The sequence below is a fragment of the Bombus pascuorum genome, chromosome 9, assembly GCF_905332965.1.
Source record: "Bombus pascuorum chromosome 9, iyBomPasc1.1, whole genome shotgun sequence".
In the NCBI taxonomy this organism is placed as follows: Eukaryota; Metazoa; Arthropoda; class Insecta; order Hymenoptera; family Apidae; genus Bombus; species Bombus pascuorum.
Window position 1 is genome coordinate 799185 of NC_083496.1, and position 24387 is coordinate 823571.

General features: G+C 43.4%; 2 protein-coding genes across 15 annotated transcripts in view; one reads left to right on the forward strand and one right to left on the reverse strand.

Annotated features, from left to right (window-relative positions):
* LOC132910509 (protein Star-like) overlaps positions 1 to 22077 on the forward strand; it is a 78730-nt gene extending 56653 nt beyond the window's left edge. Inside the window, exon 7 of the transcript XR_009658789.1 lies at positions 22067 to 22077. The gene's annotated coding sequence lies outside the window, so the exon portion shown is untranslated. The remainder of the gene's footprint in view (positions 1 to 22066) is intronic.
* Positions 10 to 24387, reverse strand: part of LOC132910505 (actin-binding LIM protein 2) — a 31889-nt gene continuing 7511 nt past the window's right edge. For 2 of the 14 annotated variants that reach the window (XM_060966257.1, XM_060966250.1), the window contains exons 2-15: positions 14048 to 14208; positions 13485 to 13650; positions 12439 to 12676; positions 11711 to 12029; positions 10460 to 10531; positions 9642 to 9828; positions 9216 to 9475; positions 8872 to 9133; positions 8704 to 8790; positions 7302 to 7402; positions 5827 to 5896; positions 4925 to 5007; positions 3401 to 3604; positions 10 to 3176 (exon numbers count right to left, since the gene is read on the reverse strand). In XM_060966257.1, coding sequence (XP_060822240.1) covers positions 3063 to 3176; positions 3401 to 3604; positions 4925 to 5007; positions 5827 to 5896; positions 7302 to 7402; positions 8704 to 8790; positions 8872 to 9133; positions 9216 to 9475; positions 9642 to 9828; positions 10460 to 10531; positions 11711 to 12029; positions 12439 to 12676; positions 13485 to 13650; positions 14048 to 14208 — 2324 coding nt within the window. In that variant the 3' untranslated portion in view covers positions 10 to 3062. Of the gene's footprint in view, positions 3177 to 3400; positions 3605 to 4924; positions 5008 to 5826; positions 5897 to 6121; positions 6220 to 7297; positions 7403 to 8703; positions 8791 to 8871; positions 9134 to 9215; positions 9476 to 9641; positions 9829 to 10459; positions 10532 to 11710; positions 12030 to 12438; positions 12677 to 13484; positions 13651 to 14047; positions 14209 to 22090; positions 22184 to 24387 lie in introns of those variants that run through there. The other 12 variants (XM_060966264.1, XM_060966255.1, XM_060966254.1 and 9 more) reach the window with 12 other exon arrangements.

Genomic DNA, 24387 nt, shown 5'->3' on the forward strand with positions numbered 1-24387 from the left:
CACGCCAGATTGCGAAAGGCAACGCTGGGACAAGTGATTTATTTATTTCATGAGATAGTAATAAGAAATACGGTCGACAGAAGTGTATTATGTAAGGCGAAGAAATTACTAGGAACCAAAGTGCGAACGACGAATCGTTTATATGATATATCGTAATGTATAATTTTCCATGCGGTTTTTAATAAAAAGTAGGAGTAAAAGTTTTCGAGAAAAAAGAATCGTTCGAAGAAAATCTTGTACAATAACGGATCGATAACCACACATGTTTGTAACGCATCGCTTTGACAACGACGAGACGTGGAAAGTACGCAAGTGATACGAGCAAAGGTTCGATCGCGTCGTTGAATGCATCGATGAGAATGCGAAGAGACGCGCGAATACTAGGTGTAGGTTTGCGTTCGTTTAACTTGAGGGACTAGCGGAAGCAATGTGCTCTATACAACAGAAATATACATTGGTTCGCATTGCACGGTAATATACGACACGGTGCACCATGATCCGACAGCGATCACTAAATTAAAATATATCATTAACGCGTGACTCTTGTTCGATTAAAAACGAGCCGGAAGAACGCGGTAGGACGAAGAAAATAGAAAGAAAGTAAACAGAAGCGAGACGTAGGAAAGAAAACGGGATGAAAAAACGTAAAAAATGATACACGATCGACGAAAAAAACAAAAGTAACCTCGAGCAACGATCGAAATTTGGCTTCTATCGATAAAACATTGCAAATAAAAGAGGAATATCGCAGTTTATTGATTCTGAAAGTGTGTACAAAAGCGGACTAATTAGGAAACGAGAAACGATATCACGCGAATAAGAGAACTCTCTGTTCCTGTCCCTTTTCGTTTGCTCTGATAAATATACGCACAAATGATATATCCTTTCATGCAGAGTACATGATTACTTTTCTCCTGAAATTTTTTGTTTTTTTTATTTTCTCTTCGTCCGATGAGTTCGCAAAGTCGCATTGCACAAGATCATGGAGCACGTTCCCATCTTCTCGTAACGAAGCCGTGAGAAAAACACTGCAAGAAATTTCACGAACGTACGCAACGCGTACTTTGTCGAAAGCGCTCTCTCACGACTTCACGTGTTCAGAAATCTCCGCCGATTTATATATATATATATATATATAGGCACGTATGACTCAGGGCGAGACGAAATGTAGAATAAAATGTAATTTTCAGCTCGTTCGAAGGACGCACATCTCCGCGTGTATGTTTTTCCCGCCAGATCGAAAACGCACCCCATCGTTATTTCTTCTTTTTTTTTTTTTTCTTACGTTTTTCATTACGTCGCAAAGTTGCGATCGGTTTTGATATACGTTACGCTTCACGAAATCGTACGAGAATTTGTATCCCGTTGGATCAAATTTAATAGTTGCATTTCAACGTACGCACACCTTTTCTTTCGCGTCTTCAGCTTGCCGCCTGACATAGTCGCATAAGGTAGAACAACTGGCTGCGATAAATGTTATTTCTTTTTCCCCTTTTTTATCTTCCCGTTTCTCCATAATTTTCGTTTATTCGAATACGCATAGATACGTTCGCGATATGCATCTCGTAACTGCCCGCACCACAGAACGCTTTTTCGTGTATCGTCGATACAAGTCGAGGGAAATCGAGTTAAGGAAAATCTTATACCTACGTAGAGTAGTTTGCCAACAGATACGTCGTCTGCGCGCACGTGTTGAAATAGTGAAACAACATGCAAAATTGACGATAATATTTAAATACGTTGATAATTACGTCATCCGGCAAGCTGAACTTCCTATCTACTTATATGTATCTTAAATTTTTCATGTTGCTTATAGTAAAATATAATAATAATAATAGTTAAAAATTAATAATAATAATTATAATAATAATAATAATAGTGATAGCTCCTATGATAGCAGGCAGCGCGTTTGTGTTATAACCTTTTGCAAATAGTAAATGTGTTCTGTGATTCAAGCGAATTCTCAAAATGGTGTATATACGTATGTGAACGTATATATATATACACACACATATATAAGCATGTATATATATATATACTTCCTCGTACTTCCGTTGCTTCTTTCATCCTTTCTGGTTCGTTCGTTTATTTACAACAACGCATGTATGTCAGCTACATAGTGTTACCATTTCTCCGGCTTTTATTCGCTTTAAATCTTGCACATCTTCCCGCCGCGCTATTTTATACGTTGACATTCGTGGGAAAAACTCTAAGTTACAAGACGATGTTCCTGTTAAATGATAAAACCTCGGACGATGTTTGTCACCCTTATATTCAGCTACTTCGCTAAAATTATTACCCATCTACCGTTTTCACTTTTCAAACCGTGAAATTCATGGCCATGAAAGTGTACATGTTAGATACAGGATGACAGCTTCCTCTTTCTCAAATCGTTCCCTCTGAAACGATCATCGATAACAGTAGTAGTCGATGTACGACCTTCCTTCGTTAATAATGTCGGATCAAGCGTTTGAAGGTTTCAACTTGTTTCCATTCTCCGTTTCGTCTTCGACTTATATTTACGGCAGGTTTGTTTTTCTTAAGCACAGAAACGGATAAACATATTTTTCTCCCTTATTCTTATGAACAGCGAAGATTGTCCCGAAAGAAGCACCGAAGTCACAGGGTGATGAAGTAGTTTGTCAATGATCAGAGTCAAGCTGCCTGTGGATTCGTTGCTGAGAGAACAAAATTGACATCGAATTGTAGTGCGCTCCTTTGTGTCTATTTGACAGAGTTGACTCGTGAGTTTGCGTCATTGTGTGAACGACGAACACATGTTTATACGCGTGTGTATGCATCTATACGTTTCTTTGCGAGTGTATGAGGATACGATCGAGATTCTCTCGATCGTTTTTCATCCACGACGATGACGATGATTCGATATCGATGTTCGTGATCGAAGACCAGTACGGATCGTTGGTTCCCGAACATGTGTTCCTCATTTTCTTCTCTCTCGTTATACACCTATCACGCTGAAGGAATGTACACTCTATAACACGATAACACAGTCGTGACACGATGAAGGTAATAAGTAGAACACGTAGCGTGGTCGTTGCCGGTTAAAACAGCCGGGCTCGTCTTTTAATTTCGTTACGACGCCATTGCGGTAGTCTATAGAACTCGGCACGAGTAAATTGAAGAACTGCCTCGAATTCCGCGTCAGAAAGGTGCCGCTGGAAAACACAATTAAACATCAGTAAAACGATCATCTCAGTTCGTACCGTCAGATTCGACCGTTTATTCATCGACCAATTTCTCTAGGTCCTATACTTTACTTTTTTTTTACGAAATAAGAGAGGAATTTATCGGAAAGAAATTCAAGCGTTATTCTAGCGTCCTAGATGAATTCTACGTGTTCTAGACTCAGCAGTTGTAATTAAATGTTTTAATAACTCACTTCGAGATTGCAACGATCCACATCAGCGGGCAGCCTGTAGTTGGTGATGACGAGCAAGTGGTAAGGGTAGAGTTTCGGCGGTTCGGACGGCGCTGTTCCCATATCTGGCAGTGATCTCCTTACGTGATGGCCCCCGTGACTTCCGACTACCGAACCTAGGCCACCTGTATACGTGGTAGATGATGGCAGCATTCCACCATCATTCTGAAGCACCATTCGATCGTTAATTTCGTTGTAACGCGATTCGTTATGACGTGTGATGAGCGTTAATAGCGGTGCAGTCGTTCAAAAGCTTCTCGCATGAAATTTCAATTTTGATTTTCTGCTTGAATCGATACGATAAAAAAAAAAAAAAAAAAAATAAAGAAAGAAAGAAGAGTGAGAGAGAGAGAGGGAAACGTACACGCTCTAAAAAATTTGCGAGAATCTTTCATCTCTGCAACGGAACTATTGTTGCACGTTACAAGAGTCAATATATCGCAGCAACAAAAAAGTTGGCAAAACACCGCGTTTGTTAATGGCTGATTCGACGCAACTTAACACGGGACAAGACCACAGAACTATGACCACGTAGCTAGACTGAAACGAACGATAGGAACTGGCATTTTACGGATTAATTCTTTCGCTCGTTGCTTTTCCATAGGAAAACGTTGCGTGCATGTGCATTAAACTAGTCGATGCAATTGTTGCGCGATTTGTTCTTTTACTTTTTGAAATACTTTCGACAGACCAGAAAGACAAGAAAGCGATCCGGGCACGTGCCACACACGCACAAACTCGTGCACGTTAATTTCAGTTTAGGCGTATAGTTCGGTTTTCCGTCACGTACGCAAAAATTATGCCATGGATGCAGAATATGCAGTCAAATCGTGAGAACAGCGCAACTACGCGTCAGTCTCGTTAGCGTTATTCGAGATTTCATCCATTTTCGAAACTCGTACACGCGTTCGAGGATCAACGATCATCGCACACGAAACTCACATCGTGTTATCACAAGGAAATAATAAAAGAACATAACGAACTACGTATACGTCGCGAATCTATCGGTCTAAAGGAACGAGCAAGCCGACTCGATCTTCGGTCTATACTAAGACATTGCGAACGTTCAGCTAAAATCTCGCGATCGTGTCCGATTCTTTCGCAAGATACGAAATCAAATGCAAACTTCAAATATGCCAAGGCGAGAAAAAAAAGACTTGTACAAAAAGATGCAAAAAAAAAAAGGATCGATTAAAAAAAGAATATCGCAGCAAATATACAGCATGTGCATGCGTAGATCAATGTACAGACTAGTATGTACAAACGTTATATTATACATATATAAACAAACCGGCAGTGCTCGTTATGTACAAATACGTTTAATCGGATCGGTCTAGTCGAACGATTTTGCCGACGCTCGATTTCTCAGTTCTACGCAAACCATCGGTGTCGCGAGAACTCACGAAAGTGTTTGATATTACGATTAATGCGCGGCTGTGGTAATATGCTGTTAAATATAATTCATATGCAAAACAAGCTACAAACCATGCTAATTCGCCGGGAGTAGTATGGGGCTGTGGTACATACCAATGCCCGTCGATCCACATCCGTGATGCTGCCTGTCGATACTAAAATTGGGGGAAAAATGGGAAAGAAAACCATGTCAAACCATATTGCACAAACCATTTCGATATGTTAAGTACAATCTTTTCTTTCTATCGATCGATCGATCGATCGTATTCCGTATGGATGGAAAAAGAAAACTGGAAAACGTAAGAGATAACGTTACGTCAACGGGTTAACGAAACCAGTTGAACTTTCAAGGAATGCGATCGGGAATACGATCGAATCGATCAAATAACTATAAGCGAATGTTCGATGATTATATTATACATATGATTTGAATTCAGTATCTAAGCTACACGATATGACCAGCTGTCAATGATCAAAGAATTATCGTGTCATTAAGTCACGTTATTGGCGAATAGGAGGTACTGTCATTTGGGCACACTATAAACTCCTCTGGTTAATGGATCAAACAAATCTTATTATGCAATCTTTAATCTAACACGGAATCGTACCGTTCGAATCGTGATACTCAGGCGTAATGATTAAATCAAGATAGAAAAAAGAAGAGATAGTGTCTATGATAGAGCAATGATGCATTAGTAAAGCATGCTCAGATATTAAAGCCGTATAATCAGGTAGAATGATCGAGAACAAAATAGTCATTCTCACGAGCTCTTCCTACTCGTGAATTAAAAGAAAGGAGAAGTAAAAAATGAAAAATTTAAAAAAGCATGTACAAACTGAAAAGTTCGATTGTACTTTCGAGAAAGAGAACTGCAAGATAACCGTGTGTGTGTGTATGTATGTGTGCGTGCGTGTGTGTGCGTGTGTTTGCATATGTGTTACGTGTGATTGGTTTCCTTTCTGGGTTTACTCACTATCTGATTTGCCAGACGAGAAATCAGTGCTGTGCGTCTTGTCTCCCATCCCACTGAACGAATAATCACCCTAGACGACAGAAAAGCGTAAATCTTAGAAACAACCGAGGCACAGGGATCCGTGATTTAGTCAACGGATACGATAATTAAAACGTGTATCATTATCTCTACAGCATATATATATATAGATCTTTTTTTTATTTTTTTCATTCTTTATTATTTTGTAAATATCAGCAACAACGGTGCAAGAAGATTTTTTGTTTGGTCGTCGATTGTGACGCGGTGCAAGACTTACAGGGAGAGCAGATACAGAACCGCCGGTCGAGGAGAAGGTGTGACTTCGCGGTGCCAGACCGTACCCTGGCTTCGGGATGTGCCGAAGGGAGCTCACAACTGGTTTCAAATCAGTCAATCGACAGTATTACTGATTAGTGTCAACGGGAATAATGGAATCGTTCATTCCCATACGAATGCCCAACGTTCGCCAAAAAATACGTTTCATTAAGGGGGGAAGAAAAATAAAAAGAAAAAAAAAAAGAAAAAAAAAAGGTAAGAAAAACACACATTCTGTGTATAATTAAAATAATTACAGAGGTTGTCTCGGTTCCGCTCGTGTACAAGATTGAATCATCGAGGGATTTCACTCTACTCTGTTATCTTATATACTGTTTTATCTCGCTTCGCGAACAAGAGGATCGAAGTTTGTCTTTGACGATCTTCCTTTTAAGGGGAGGCATAGAAAAGAAAATCGTCGAAGGTGGAAGAGAAAAAAGAAAGAGAGAGAAAAAGTAAAGAAATCTTGCTACTATGTAAAGACAAGTAGTACCCTCTTCGTTCGAGTTTTAACTTCAACTTTTGTCGACCTGTTTATATCGCATCTCCACGGCAAGATGGTGGAACGTACCCGATGTTCAAAGTGCACAAGCGTTATTTCTCGTTCGATACTGTGCAAGGTATCACGTACGTGTGTACAACGAAAAAAGATTAAAAAGAATATGAATATATAAATATATATGTTGTACGTACGTGTGTATACATACATATGTATATATATACACACACACACACACATACACTCATAAAATATATAATACGTATGTACGAAGAAGCCAGCACCTATGTGTATAAGTACGATCAACGTATGTTTCTCCAAATAAGCTTAAGAGAACAAAAAGCATGCCTCCCGTGAAGACAAGTCAACGAATCATCGCGTCGGTTGAAAGCGTTTTTCTCTCGATCTTTCTTACGCGACGGCTGCTCTTAAGAAGTCTCGTACGTTTTTCTTTTTTTTTTCTTTTTCTCTTTTCGCGATTCGCTGAAAAAACGAATCTCGGACCAATGAAATTCGCTCGCGGTACACTGCCACGTTGTCAGACAAGAGAAAGAGAATCTCTGTTCCTTTCTTTACGGTGTACGCTAATTTTGGACTTGACTTGAGATCAACGGTAGGTAAATTGGAAAGTTCTCGGACTCACCGAATGATAGTGCCTAGCGGCGTTTGGAAGAGTGAAGGCGCGTTGAGTACCAAGGGGTGGATAGTTTCTGGGAGCCGGGGAACGTGCCGATGACCTCCCAACTGCCGCCCACGCAAACACAACACAAACACAAAAACACAAATAGAGACACGATGATACAGGTAGCGGTGTTGGCTAACGTAGATAGCGATAAATCCTATCGACTTTTCTTTGAATGTCCCAACATTGGAAGATATTGCCAGTTCAACCAGGCTAAAATATCTCGCAAAAATACGTCAGCCTACTATCGAAAAGTATACGTACTGTAACGATAATATTCCTTTTCCTGTACGCAAAGCGATACAAAGTAATGCAATGCCGAGGAGATACAACTTTCATGCGCCCAAACGAAAATATGTACACGCAAATATACGTACATATATGTATATAGCACGATACTGATAATGTACAATAGCTTACTGAGCGTATATTACGATTATCTTCCAACATTGTGTAGTAATTAAAAAAAAAAAGGAAAAAAAAAAGAAAAAAAAAAACATTCCAAAAAGGTATGAGAGATAGAGAGATAGAGATAGATAAAGAGAGAGAGAAAGAGTATGAAGTTTGGAGCGATATGTGTTTGTGTATGAATGAATGAAGTTGCCAAGAGTGGAATCTGTAATAGATATTACCATGCCAGAAGGGGGAAGTGAGGAATAGCAAAAATGTTGACTAGGTTATGGTATACGTAGATATAAACATCGGTGAATGATCACGTATGAAATAATGGGAATCGATATTACGCTACTTGAAAGAGGATGAACTTTTCACGCACGCTATTTCCGTTACTCGAATTGGCGTATGGAGAGATAATCGAGAGAGATAAGAAGAGGCAAGCACATCGAAGGTAATATGCCGACCACATGCAGAAGCGGAATAAATACATCACCTGTCACGTTAATGGACGCCCAGTGTGTGCTGTGGTATTTGGTGCTATGCCACTTAACTTATAAACTCCTGCTCGAGTAGTTTACACGTACTGCGTGTTATCGTTCGTTAATCGAGCATCATCGCCCCTTCCCACTGCAAGATTCGCACGTTGCTACGTTGCGATCCACGATAGAGAAATTTTTTTTTTATTTTTTTATTCTATATCTTTCTATGCTTCTTTCTTTTTTTTTTTTAGTAATACGAAAGGAACGATCTTTTTTCGCTGGCCCCACCCCCGCTATCGCCTCGAAATCTAACGAGCCGATGTTGCATTAAACGGTAGAGTGGTAAATGTTAGTGTTATGTGCGAACGTGTGGACATGTATGAGATGAGATTATCACTTAATGTTAATGAAACGATCATGAGATATATATGTATATATATAAATATTTAATGACGACCAGATTCAATATGAATCCGAAAGAAACTTACCGTTATAGCTGGGTCCTACGCTCGATCTGTAACTGAAACCATCGTCGTCTTCCCACGGTCGGGCGTGATCTATATTTCTCGATGGCGCTACGCGAAAACGTTTATACAATTTAAGTACGAGCACCGGGGGCAGACAGAGAGGCTAAAAAGTGAATCGTGATAACTTACAAGCGCCAACCGGACTCTCGTATCGCAATCTGTAAGTCGGTTCTCTGGCAGCCGATGGAGTTCTCGATGCGTTTCTTGGATCGACGTTCGCGGCCTTGTGTCTCAAATTTTCCCGATCCTTTTCACGATCTTGCAAGAACACCTTCGCTATTCCAGTGTCGATTTTACTTAGCTCGTCCTGTTCTTTCTTTAGCTTCTCCTCCACCTCTTTTATATACGTCTTGTTGTCCACCTCGTCCTCGTCGTCCGATGCAGGTACACCCTGAAATCGTGGATGAAACGTCGAGTCGAGAATAAAATACGAAACAGAAAGCTTACGAAGTAAGCGGCATTCGTGGTAATACCTTGTAAGTGTCAGACCATCGCCTACGTCTCTCAGGATCTGTATAGGGATAAGGTGGGGCAGGGAAATCGTCTCTTTCGATCGGCGGTTTGGTTCCAGGAGGAGGTTTCATGGCGTCCGGATAATGCGCTAGCTCTATTGGCTCGTCATTATCTACTTGACTGGCCGGTGACTTGGGCCTGGTCTCGCTGAGAGCATCGACCAGAGCGCGCATTCCAGATCGGCTGCTGCGTCCGCCACTGCTTCTTATCGAACGTGACGCTGAAATAAAACGATGACACGTTTTAGCGACGCGTGTATATCGTCCACGATCCAATTTCTATATTTCGCTATCGCTGCGCCAGAGAATCGATTATCCTTTCTTTCTCTCGTTCGCAATAGAATTTCGTTTCATTCGATCTTAAGAGAAAGAAATATAGGTACTTACAGCTAGGTCTATGAAAGTGTGGGCTAGTCGGTGGTTTGTCGTACGGCTGTATCGGACGTCTCAAGTACCCTTGGCTCGGCGTTTCGGTCAAGTACGAATAAGTATAAATCCTAGACACGTCTTCGGATGGACCACGTCCGTACTCTCGCAATATCAGTCCAGGACTGCCAGTTCGCGCAGGGTAATACTGAGGCAATTAACGTATATTATCACGGCTAAACTCGTTCTCTCTGTTCGATGGATCGTAAAGCGTCTCTCATACGGCTAATTTTCAGCTATTTACTCGGCAAATGAAGATAAAAACTCAACGCGCTTCGATTCTCTCTCAAGATAACCCGCTGCTAGGAATACCACTGAAAAACCTTGTATGATCGCATACGCCAGCCTCGTCAAGGATTTGCGAATAAATTGACATAATGACGTCATCTTGAAAGGTTTTTGATGAAACGTAGTATATCTCTGTTGACTAGAAGCCCCGTTATATTCAAAACACTCTAATATCGTTCGAAGGCTGGGCAGAGGAGCGATACAAGGTTAGTTGGAAATTACGCATTGCCGTTGGAAGGTTTATCCGAAGTCGTGTATCGTGGTTACTCAAGATCGTTTTAAAGTACAAAAGACGACCGAGTAATGGAAACTTTTGGAAGGCGCTACACCATCCACCACCGGCGAAGAAAGGTTTCAAACCCTTAACGAAACTAACGGTTACAGGATGAAATCGCGGAGATCTACGAACCGTTTTAAAGTAGTATTTATTAAATAATCGAAGGTGTCTCTTGAGAGAGTACTTGTGCTAGGCTAGGAGATACATGGCATACCTTGCGACTGAGGCTGCTGTAAGGGCTGCAGAGTGATCCGTTCAGGCTTGGCGTGCGTGACCGCAATGAAAACTATACACAATGACCGTGCCAAAAAAAAAAGGAAACAACAATTAAGAAAGCAATAATAATAAAAATGAAAAATAATAAAAAAGATAAAAAATCATATAGTAAACTGTCGATGTATGTACGTATACATGTGTGTATATATATACAAATACATATATACACACACACACATATGTGTGTGTATATAAAACTTAGGACATCGAAGCGTGCGGCAAAAGTACGACATGTTAAGGAACAAATGCATGTTAAAAGCCACGTAACACGTATATATATATCGTCGAATAAAATGGAAACGAAGCTATACACAAAGCTGGTTACGAGTAAAGAAAAAAAGGTAGATACTTTAGGTTCTAGAATGATCTACTCTAAGTGGCTGTGTATAACGGACAGAAAAATTAACCGAGCAGCAAAAAACGTCTCGCATGAAATACGTGTTGTACAACAGTTCAAATATAAGCACGATGCAAGCTGAACTTTGTGTTTCGTGTTTTTTCAGGCCAGAAACGGCTCGAAGGCAACATACTTCCTCCTCTTTTGGTTACGTTTTTGTCTCCTCTACGATCGGATATAGCAAACTTCAAAATTCAAGTATGCGCACGGACACGATTTAGGTCGTTCAACGGTGTACGATGCAACTGAACGAGGAAAAAATGCAATTGGCGGACGTAGACAGCGACGTGCAATTACGAATGTCGACGTTCGAAATGAATGTTATATGCGGCGATTGATCACGGCGTTATAACGTAACGTACAGAAGCGGGCGACGTTAGATATTACATCCGCACGGAAAATGCTAATGGAGTGCGCTTCTTCTACCAAGTTCAATGACGCGTGAATGATTCCATGAAAAATGAATGGCAAAACAATCGCTGCTCAGTGATCAAGACGGACAACGATAAAACGACGAAACAAACGGACCCCGACCACCATCTATACACAAACGAATACGCAGTAACAACGAATATACACGTATGATACAATATTTTACAGAAACAATATACAGTTCTCGCCAGTTCCAATTTAACGATCGGTTCGCGGTTGCGACAAGGTAAAACTCGGAAACCTCGATCCTATTTTCTTAACGATCGATCGAAAGCGATCGTCGTCTCGATGAAAATAGCGAAACGTCCGACGGTCTTGAACTTTTCACTTCTTCCATCCCTTGGATTCTCGCGGTCTTACCTGCATCTCCGAAGCGCTGCTGGAAATCCGTTCCGACTCTCGATGCTGCGGCGTGTGAGCTTCGCCGTGACCATTCACGATACCGTTCGGACCGCTAGGACCCGGACCGCAACGGGGATGCCATATGGCTGCACCCTGCAAATACATTTCCTCTCCATCGCCGAAAGGATCGCCACACTTGGTGCAACGAGCACAGGTCGGATGGAAGTGATGATTGTCTCCGGCCTGTAACACCTTTCCGCTGATGTAACGGTTGCAGTAGGCGCATTTCACGCCGAACTGCTTCTGATAATCCTTCTCGCAGTAAGGCACTCCATCTCTGTTAATCAAAGCGAAGGAATTTCGTTGGTACCGGTATCTGTGTTTGGCGGACGATCTGGATAAACTGGGCTACCTAACGTTCGACCAGTGACCAGCTTTCTCCGATCCTAATCTCGCGCATTTGGTAAATATTAATGCCCGGCAATTTACTCTGGCTATCAAAAACCAGCGAAATTTCAACGCTGTTTGAGCTCTTTTCTAAATCGTGCTTTCTCTAGTTTCTTTTTCACCTAGCCATGTTTACATGTATATATAAACTACACCTATTTATTCGATGAAAATTCTGAGATCTCCAATTAGAAATCTCTCGATACGATCGAAGTCATCGTAGGATACCAAATCGGAGATATGGAATGTAAAGTAGGTGTTTGAGGGATGAGAAACGGATAAGCAATTTTCCCACTCACTTTCCCATGTATTCTCCGTGAAGTACGGTGTCACAGGTGTGACACTTGAAGCACCATACGTGCCACTGTCGATCGAGAGCGACCAAAGCTTGACCTTCCCGTAATTGGTTTCCGCAACCAGCGCAGGCACCGGGGTCGGAGGGCCCGTCTCCGGATCCTCTGGTAGCGGAGCTATTGCCGACCGGCGTCGAGGCCTCTCGAACCGGGATACCGACGCATCGATGACACAGAGCTTGACCTATAGATAACGCTCGGTTAGTCGAGATTGGACAGATCCGGTCGACGATCTGACCGCGAACGACCGACTCGCTGACGCATACGCTCTATTGTCTTTTATTCGAGAAAACGAACACGAATCAACGATCGTGCACGCCGTATCTTCGCGGCTGATTCATCGTTTGTACGCGTACAAGCAACGCGGCGTAACGTCAACTCGCGGAGAAGAAGCATTCGTGGCTTGTTTAGTCGTTCGATTTACGTATTTTCGCGTATAAATAGCCGACCGTACTTGGTCCCCGTCCATCGTTACGATCGATCTTACGATCTTTTCACGGTGATCGATAAACGCGTTTTCTCGTCTTCCTTCGAGGACCAGTTTTCTCCGAACGCGCTCTATGCGCTTCTAATCGGTGGAGTTGAAAGGTCGGAAAGCGAAACAGAGAATCGAAGCTTCGTGCGTGTATTTGTGGAACTAATGCTCTAAAAATACGCAGCTTTATCGGCATCCTCGACCAGCCAGATCGATAAAGCAATGGTAAAGGATGCGCATAAATATTTGCACGGGATAACAACGGGGAGAAGCGAAACGGAGCAAGTTTAACTCGCGATACGCTCGTTTCGACGCACGCATATTTTTAAGCGTTCGCCGCGTAATCGTTACAAGGCCACGCGAGCGTAGCCTCGTTCGATGGCGATATACACCTAAGTGGTAATTTGCTTTAACAGGTTTACCGGTACTCCAATTGCGTCGATCGAATAGCAACGAACTCGGGCCTCGCACTCCTTACGAGGTGTGACCGTTTCGCTGATCCTGGAAGGAAGCTCACCTTGAACGAGGGACACCTTGGTCCCTTGGCCGAGTAACGGTTGCCTACACCGCTGGCAATGGAAACAATTCGGATGGAAAGCGTGCTTGTCCCCTGCGGTGACCACGTCGCCTTCCACGTATTCTCCGCAACCTGCGCACTTTGTCCCCCAGCGTTCTCTGTAATCCTGAAAAATTAACAAACCCACAAGTCCGTTACCGACTATTCACCAAACATCGTACCGCGGAGGCAACCCGCGAGATTCGTCGTCGCACCGGACGCGATGCTTTATTTGCGTATTTGCCAAGATAAATACTCCGAACGAACGAACGGCTCTTAGCGAATCTTCCGCGGAGATTTTATTGGGAATTTCTGCAACGTTCTGTAACGCGATATACCGCGACTCTTTCGTCCTTTTCTTCTTTGTCAAATATTTCGAGGCAAAACTACGAGAAACAAGAAAAAGAAGTAAAACAGTCTCTATTTATCGCGTTTCCAGTTACGCGCTCTATAGAATCGCGGTCCTCTCGCTTTCTACGTCATTCTTATCGTCGTCTTGCTTTCTTATTCGTACGTTCCAGTACCTTCGTGCAGTAGTAAGAGCCCTCGCGCGCGAAAAAGCCACCCTGTGCCAAGCTCGCGTTGCACTGAGCACACTTGAAACAACCTATGTGGAAATACTTGTCCTGCACTCGTAGCACCTCCCCGCTGCACTTCTTCTTGCAAGACTGACAGAATGTTTTACCTGTAATGAAAAAGAACGGTGCGATTTTATACGAGATACAGGATACAACGAATCGTTTAAAGTATAGCGGCGGCATCGGTGCACGATGTTTGGGATTTCGAGTGGCCGTCCGTTTGACTCGCACAGCACACCTGCCTCTTTTGGGTAAGTGCGAATTTCCTACCTGCCAAGTTTTAAACCTTACGACGAGGACCTCGTCAAGAGGCTAATTAACAGCCTAAGTGCCCGATGAGTTCGCTCTAAAGTAAACATCCCGTGCCAATCAGCAATACCGGAGGATATGCGCCCACGAGGATGCACAATTGCAGGATCGGGAGGAATAGATCCCCATCCCATGAAAGCCATGGTGAGAAGGAAAACCCAGGGACGGAGAGTTGGTATACAAGAACCAGAAGACCAATAGTCTTTGTCAGATCGTCATACTCTTCGTGTTATATTACACAGTGGAAATAAATTAACTGAACATAATACTGCTCCGCATCTTTAATTTACCTCCACGTTGAGCGTTAAATCTCGTTCAAGGTTCGCGATATCGATCGATCAGTTGCAACCTCGCTGACCGTCAGTTAGTTGAGAATTCGCAACAGATAGACCAAATGAAATTTTCTTTGCTTAGCGTTCACTACGCGACTACGAAGTTGCTGTTCGCACGACGCCCGTTCGACGACATTCTGACAACTCTCCAACAATTCTGACTCTTTCCCATCATGCTGCGCTCTTAAAGAATTCTCACGTACGAGATTCGATCTTTGTACGTATCATCGTGCATTCGAATCTCGGCTTGCATTTCTAGAATCGCTCTTTATTCGCAACCAATACTTTAAAACTGGATTCACGACGGTGAAAGAGAAAAAGGACCGTATTGCGTGTACAAAGCAACCGAGTTCTAGGAACTGAAACCGTACGTAGCTCGTTGTATGCTGGAACTATTTTCCGCGATAATCAGGGTGTACGTTATAAATCCAGCAAATTAAAAACAAACTATTTCTACATTCGCTCGTTTCTGCACTCAACGTCGGATGGTTAATCGCGCGAAATGACTAACGGGTTGATGTCTGACAAGCCGATTGCCGGGTATTTTTATCGCGATCGCGAAGTGCCGCGAAGGGTGAGACACGGGTGTCGTTCTGTGACCGCGTTTATTAGGGTTAACGTTGAGCCGCCAACTTAATTTATCGATCTTAGTTCGACGAACACCATAACCATAACGAGCTCGCGCCACGTGCAACGATCGTCCTCCCAACCGATCTCCCCAGCGAACGATCTATATACGCTACGTACTAAAGTCTCTCCGTGCTTCGAATCCAGACTGGTCCGGTCTCGTTATCGTCGACGGTTAATTTCTTGAACGCATTGTTTTCGCGAGGAGAAAGGAAATCTCTTGCCAGCCCGAACTTTTATCTACGACTGTCTGTCTTTCACTCGTCGGGGATAAAAGTCGCGCACAAACGGATACTCCTTCGTTTTATCCATTTCTGTCCGAATAATAGTCGCGTTCTTTACGAAGAAATTTGACCGACCACTTTGTCCAGACTCGAACGGATAGCTTTGAAATTTACCCGTCACGTCAATTAATAGCAAATGGAGTGGAACTGCTCGTGGGTTTTACATCCTCTGCCGTAACTTGTTTCTAGGAAGCGGAAACGTTCTCGTTGCATCGACCGTTTCTTTAAAAACAAACTTTTGATTCTTATCGTTCGCGAACGGCAGCTCTCTAATTGGATCATGGTAATAGATCCTAGATACCAGTCTTTTCAACATTTATGCCAGCATCGCCAATTCGCAACGATCAAATAATCAAACGATGGAGAACAACAGCTGTGAGAACGATGAAAATTTCAAACGAAATGCTGCGCGTCTCGAAATTCCATTTATCTCCCGCGATCGAGCGCGATTTCTCTTTTACCTTTCTACCGGCCTAACTTCACACGGACAATTACCGGCTCTTTCTCCTCTAATTATTTCAAAAACTAACGGACAGATCTGACGTGATCTATAAAGGTAAGTTGCCGCGTCTCTCATGAATTTTCAGTCGGATCGGTCAAGCTACCCGCTGTTTCACCCGCGCACACACTGGAGCACGATCGATTCACGAAACTCGTAAGACGATCGTGTTCCAGGCGGGTCGGCTTGTTCAATGGAGTTGGGTCCAATCTATACGCGACGCACGTATCGCTCGAATATGGCGCGTTACACGCGTAATCCGTTCGTCGTCCAACTTCTAAAGCGTGACTCAAAGCCTGCTTACCGCGTGCGTCAACGTGTCGTCTGCGAAGCGACACGACGAGCAAGAGAAAAAAAAAAAAAAATGGAGAAAAAAGCGAGAGAACAACGAAAACAAAAAAGGCGGAGAAGATGGAGGGGGACGAAGAAAAAGGCGGCTCGAGCACTTGTCAGAGTGCTTACGCTTACACGCGAGCCGCGTATCGAATCCGGGTGAAGGTCTGACTCTTTTACCAGCGTTGGAAGCGGTCGGGCCAGGTGTAGTTTCGAACGTGGTCGTGAATTTGTCGTCGTCAAGACTATGCCGATTGGAAAGAACGATTCCGTCGTCGCACGATCGAATCGTCGCGTTGCGTACGATAAAACCTGCACGATGCAAACATCTTTCGCAATAATTTTCAACGTCTGTCGCTTTCCATTGGGTTAATGGACATTTCGGTGTGTTTCGCGTCTGCTTTTCAATTATCCACGTGCTTGGTAACGCAAAAACGGCACGGCCGCCCGGTTTTTACGTTAATTGGACGCTCGCTCGATACGCTGTTTAACGGCGATCGTACCAATCACTGTGTACCTCGCGTCGATCGTAATTAACGTTTAAATGACGTGGCAGATACTTGGCCGCGCGTCAAGACAACGTTCGACCGATGAAACCTCTCGATAAAACGATTAAGAAGAAAGTTTTCTTGGAAGGAAGGAGAAAAGGGAACGGGGATCGCTGATCGCGTAACGATACGCTTACGTTCGTACCACTCGACCAGGGTTTTTATATCGGTATGACCTGTGCTGACCTAGAGAGTAAATACTCGGATGTGCACGGTTCGATTACGTAAAGCTTACAAGCGGTCTTACGGAGCAGATTAACCGGAAAAAGTTAGACGCCATTGACGCGAGTAATTTACGAAGGTCGTAAGGTGTCGAGATGTTACGATCTCCTGCTGTAAACCGAATCTAGGACATCCTTGGACACGGTGTTCCCCGTAAATCGAGTCTTACAGTTTCTCAGCTATTATTACATTCCCTTGTGGTTTGGATCGAGAAGTTTCTAACGTAGTATCGCGTCCTCGACGATATAAACTTCGAGGTTTTCGGTATATTACCACATTCTCCGGAGTCCAGGGTCGAGTTTCGATATAAGTAGGAGGTTGTTTCGGTTCTCGGTATCGTAGGAATGAGAATTCGAACGGACGAAGGAAGACTGAGAGAACGATTATGACAGATTATCGGAAACGATCGACGAGCGATTTAAGAAACGCGCATAAAGCGAGTGCTAGATGTCTTTCTAGTCGCATGCGCGTCGTGTGTCAGCGGGAATCGTCAAAGTTGGGAGTGAGAGTCAAAGTTCACAGAGAACAGAGTCTGAAAAAAAAAAAAAAAAAACGTGCCACGTTGAACGAATCACGAACAAACTATCATTGCAGTATCTCCGCTTTATCGTTCGTATAATTCTAATTACTTTATTTTATCTGTACCGCGATATCTTTCCTGCGCTTCCTACGGTATTCTTAAAGTAATATATACCAAGTTTCCTAGCAAGCTAAAAATAAATTTCTTTATAACGCTACACCTTCCAACATCCTGCGTGTGGTGCCAATTGCTCGAGTTTATTTCAACGTAGCGCCACGTTTCTCCTAAGGCGTGAACCTCCGACTCGATGTTTGGACAAGCTAAAACTAGCCACCCTTGATGTAACCACGCGATCTATCCCCTGGGTCTGCTTTGTCATCGAGCAAGACAAAGGATGAAATAACAGATATACGTACAACTTGAGATATACCTGGTTACGCAACGATCGACTCTTTCCTTTTTCCTTTTTAATATCCGGCTGCCAGCTCCGTATACGACGATGACTAGCGAGAAGACAACCACGAACGTAAGTAAGTACCTCTTTGCTCGGCTAGTAGAACGACTGGCAAACGCGTTAAAGGAAATAACAGTACGATGGTCGCACGACCAGTCCGAGCGGCGGGCTGACTCACGCCGCAACTTTTTCTCCGTCGTTCACGGCTTCCTCGCGGTGAAATGAAACGTTCCTTTCTCGCCTCGGGAAACGCAACGACCATTCAATTAACGTACATCCAGTAAATCCGAGCGATCTCTAAGGTTTACCTTGGAAACGCTCTCCCAATGGTCGATCCTTTATCGGCATTGTTAAATCACGATACTTTATCTTGGAATTTTGTTTACTTTTCATTCGTATTTTACAGTTTATACGGTAAATTCCATGCATGGTTCTCGTCACGCGAGACGCAGGATATTAAATAAACCAAAGCCAAGGACAACCGAGTATATAACTTGATTCGAATTACGGGGAATCGACTCTATGATCCAAAGATGCCGATCTGGGATTAATCTTGGTTAGGCTGGATATAGAGCTTCGAGGTTTGCGTGACAGCCTCGATGATGAACCGGTGGAAGAACTTTCCCATGTGTACGAGAGAATCCGGTTCTACTAATTCAATGATTCAATCCCCTGTCGGAAGCCGTTTCTTCGTTAAGTTGTTTCGAACGCGAAGAAATCCCCCGTTCCTCCTTTCTTCGTGTACACGCGTTCATCAATTATCTCCATCTATCTACGAATTGGAATATTGTTACGTAGGAAAAAGAAACGAGACTGCGACAAGACTCGAGATTCATCGATCGGAAAAGAAGGAAGACTGGTTTATCTCGTCGTTCGGAGCCGATCGATCGTTATGCAAACAACCTTATTTCCGTTGAGTATGGTGGAACAGTTGGCGGTCGCGCAACTCGATTATTTCGTAATTCGCTTTCTCGATGGATCGATGGGTCTCTTTTCTTTCGTGAAAAAAAATGCGGCTGCGATTCGTGCGCAAATTTCACGTACGAAACTCCCGTGTCCACCAACGGCGAAGGCGATGCCATCATCCGAACGAAAATACGAGATGATTCAAAGACGGGATCGCCGGATTTCGGTAGCCATCGGAGACGAATGGAAGGTCCAATTTTAATTGGTCGCGTAGGTACGAGTTTTCGCACGATATAACGACTCGAGGAAATTATATTTTCGTGTGTGGAAATACGTAGGACGTACGAAGATAAGAATAGTTTATTGCCGTTACCTCGATGCAACGTGCAACATTTTGCAAACTTGGAAAGTAGAACCTAACGAGCGTGCTTGTGGTAAATGTACAAAATAGCTTTTCAAGCTAAATTTAGATAACTTCCGAACCTGCCTATACGTATACGCGAGCCAAATAATTACATCGTGCCGAGTGTATCAAAGACGATACACTGTTCAAAGTCGATTTGTCAGGAGATACGTGACATTTTTTCGCTCCGACGAGACGATCAGTCTCGTTTTCCGGACGTATAAATCAAGCTTTCTCGCTCGTCTCGTTTAGTCTCGTTTAGCCATGGTGACACCGAGCTGAGTAGCCAAATCATGGATACGCTCAAACGGAACGATATGGTCGAATCGCGAGTCAGACCGAACCGTTTATTTATCAAAGTATTTATCGAAAAATCGAGATAAGATAAGCGTTCGGACGTAACTTCTGCCATTAATATAATATAATTGAAATTGCAAACGCACCTTTCCAAAATTCTTTCCACTCTTTTTATCGATGGCGATAAAGTAGATCCAAAAATACGTACGATTGTCAAAAATCCGTGTTTACCACGTTCACACGGCGACAAATTTAAAAATACGCGATGACATCACGCCGACTCGCCGTTCGTATATTTGACGTCACCGTGCTGTCACGTGAGTTAAAAGCAATTCTCACGCGGCTGTATTTTCCGCGAGCGATTTTTACCGTCTATAAGAGTGCTCGATGACGAGCAATTTTCATCTACCTGCTTTGCTCGTTGATAGTTAAAACGCGGCGGTGCACGGAGAGTCAAGGAACAATTTCGCCAGAAATTATTTGCGGTTTCACAGACGGGGATTCTCTATTTGTTTCCATTTGGCAACAAAGCTGCAATTTCCACATCGATACGATACGATAGGATAGGATATCGCGAGTCCGCCATGAAACTCATTGTTAACGAGAAACTTCGATACGAGGCGTGTTCTGTATGGAATAAACAGAGTTTGCTCCGTCGAAACGGCACACCCTCGACGACCACGCGTCACTGGCGCCTTAAATTTACGCTAGCTTTCGATCCACTGCTCGTGTAGGGTTAAAAATTGCTCGTGTAGGATTAAAAGTTACTCGTCGGAGAAAGTCCGGTACAAGATCGCGTGAATAGCAACCCCGTAGAATCCATTGATTCAACCTTTTAGCACGTGCTAGCTGTTACTCGTTGAATCGTAGCAGGTTTAGAATTAGGTCAAAAACGATCCTAAAATATTTTTTACAAACAATTCGGTCGTAATTTTTACAGAATTTCTACGGAGGTCTGTTCGATTGTAGCCGTGAAACTATTAGTGGCTGATTACGGTTAGTCACGATGACGGTCGCGAAGAACGAATTGACGGGAAGAACGACGAATACAAACTGTACGGTATCATTGTGATATCGTCGTGAGGATCGTGGAAGGCCTTTGGTCTTATTTACCATTCGCACCGACCGTTAGTAACGAGGCCGATGCTCTGTCAGATATACGCAAGAGACCATCTCGACACATTTATACTTTGTAGAACTATTTCAAAACGCTATAATATTAGAACAATTGATTAGAATAATTGGATAGACCAGCTACCGCAAGCTACGCATACCAGCGCACGAGCGAGAAATTCCGTCTACGAGTAATCTCAAACGACCTCGTTCCGATTCTAAGCCAAAGCGGCGATAAGCAACGATAAGATGGAGGAGAAATAGTTGAAAGCGACGATCGCTTTGGCAAAAATGGAGCGCGTTTATCCATTTCCTCGACCTGTCGCGATTCTCGCGTGTGACTTTCCTGCAATGGCGAACGCGCGTGTCATTTGTACGTGCCGTGTAGAAACAACCCTCGATAGTCCCCGCAGACATTTCTGGCGTGGAATCCAACGCGTTAATCGCACGCAATCCGGTAAGAGTTTGTAGGAGGAGACCAGAATTTCTAACGAACGACGATCGAGCGGAACCAGCGTCGACAACGATTCTACTATCTACGACACCTACGAAACACCGCTCGTGCCTTAAAATTTTTCTTCGTTATTCACCGCCGAGCTCTTTCGGACATCTCGTTGGACGTTCTAGCACGATGGGAATTCATCGACGTAAATAATTACGTGTTCGAAACGACGGAACACGGATCTGGAAAAAAGGAAAAGTTACGCAATTGCGGTTCACCCACACACGCGTCGTCCCACGTACACCTCATCGCGTTAATACGATTCATAAGCTCGTTTAAATGGGATGTCGGGCGAAACCGTGTTTCCAGGTTACCGAAAACCCGATCCTAAATTCCTTGTTTATTAATTCCGCGGGTCAAAGACCTGCTCGTGTGCTATATTTCTATTACGTTACTCGTTCAACGTGGTACTCGGTTCTCCTTAACGAATCTTGCTCCGTTGAGGTATAAATACACGGACTGGTTTAGAATCTATTTAATCTCATTAAGACGCGCGAGCGCGTTGGTGGTGTTCGTGTACTTGTAAGGGACGGACGACGACATAAAGGCTACAGGAAGGTTCGTATAAGTGGCAGCCGATCAATTCCCTTGTATCCATTTTTGTAACAAGGGTTACTTTAAACAAACCATGGGACTTTACCGCCTTTCACCCCTTGATTCATCCCTTAAAGCGGGTCGCAGCAATAATGGAAACGAAGTAAGACGAGTGCCCTGATTGTTCTTTGGTCTCGAGGAAATTGATCGATCCCCTAAAACCACGGATGTACGCGTCCGAAGGAAAAGGAACTTTAAACTCGGCAGTAGTGTCCGTTCTACGTTCAGATTCGTTTCACGTTCGTTCGATATTACACTGCCAATTCACCGTTCCACGATGTTAGATAACGTTACTGTGATCGACGAAATCACTGAAAACCGCGCGGATATTTTTCCCTTGACGCAGGAGGAAACCGGTTTCGCTCGCTCCACGATGTCGCACGATTCAGCTCGTAATGGCAATCCATCATCCAGAGCGTAACCCGTTCCACGTACGTTCCTCTCCGCTTCGGTATGTTAATATGATTCATAAGTGGTCTAAATAGGATGTCGTAAAGTGGGGTCAAACACGACGACCCCTAAGTGGCCGGCTCTTTCTCCTAATGCACTCTGGGTCACACACGAATCGACCAACGATCGAACGTATCTAATGGATCTTACGAATTACGGTTAATAACTGCGCATCGTTTTCGAGTAACAGAAACGAACTTGCAAATTTTACGGGATATCGAATATTAACGGCACGAGTCAGACGAACATAGCACACCGTTGTCCTTCGATACCAAAACAACGAAGAGTTATTAGAAAGATTCGACTTACGAATTTCTTGGGCCGTATAACCGCGTTATTTTCCAACCGTTACTACGATTACGTACAGACTAAGATTCCGTCGCGACGATTCCACCTTATCAAAGGCTTTTAAATGCTCGTTCTACGGTTATCGGTATTTTTGCGCAGCCTATCGAACGGTACCAACCATGTGCCACTAAATCGTTCGTTACGATTCGATAATAGTCCGAAGCGTTATCATCGATATCCAGTTTTGAAATTTCCGACAAATACTAGTAGAAAATTGAACGCTTTTTGAAAATCGCGTTTGCAAAAGAACAAAGAAACATAGTAGCGGCATACCGATGTCGAAGCGTAACGTTCGCTGTAACCCGAAGTAATTAAAACGACGCATCGCGTAGCGAAACACCGTAATCATTCGTTGCTTATGCAACAGGATGCGATGCATCTTTTGTGTGCAATTAACCGCATCGTGGCTGTGTGTTACAACTATTTAATAATGTATCGAACATGATCGGGCGGTAGCCCACGAGAAACAAATGCACGAAGAATTGAATTACAAAGTGGCCTGTATACAACGGCCACTTAACTTTCATCGAGGCGTTGCCGAGCGATTAGCGAAACGATATCGCGATAATTACTAGCCACGATGCGAAGGAGTCACGTGGTGCAGCTTTCTCGTCTTTCTCTGATTTCCATTAATTTCTAATCAATGAGAAAGAATTACGCGCTTAGACGATATCGAACCGTGCTTCGCACGTGGGAAACACCGTGCAACACGGGAACTCATTTCACGTTAACGTTTTTAACGAGAGAATGTTCGACGAGTGGACGCAAAAATAAAGCGAAGAACTATTAAAATTCGCGAGATGAATTTCGAAGGAAGGAAAAAATCTGGAAACACGGGATTATTTATCTTTGCGCGAGTAGCGAGAAAGTTGTTGCTCCTTTCTCGGGGCTTTTCATCGGCGTTCTCTGCTTAAAGATGCATCGATCGTGTCTGAACAGTCACGTTCTTTTTGCTGGTCACGTCACGAACATCGGAGGGAGAAAATCGTGACGAACCGTTCGAGGAAACGGCGGAAAGAAAGGGACCGTACCGATGAACTTTTCGCGTGTCAGCGAGCAAACTCGAAGGAAAACGTCGATTATGCGAATGGCCATTATCGTTTTCCTTTCTTTTTCAAGATCGGCGACTGTTCTACTTGGCTATTCGTCGCCTTATCTAATCGTACGGTCGCTATCGCGTTTAGTATCCAGTCGTCGCCGATTTCGAATTTGAACGTTTCCCATCAAAAACAAAACCTTCTCGGCGTTATCTAAGAGTCGCGAATGATGTCACAAGGTGGTGGAGCGTTACGTGCGATTTTGCGTATCGACGCAATTACATCTGCCTATCGTGGTTGATCGATTAACGAGAAATTCAAGGTCCCTTCGCTGAACTCTGGAGTCAGATCGTAAGGCAGCAACCGAGTCAACGCTCACCAAAGTCTTCTTGCAAGTATAATTGTATTTGCTCGTGCCAACGTAAATATTTGCGGAATAATATCTAGATAGGGAGTGGGAGTGCGTAACGTTTTCGATCTTTTCAATTTAATCAGAGCGGAAGAACAC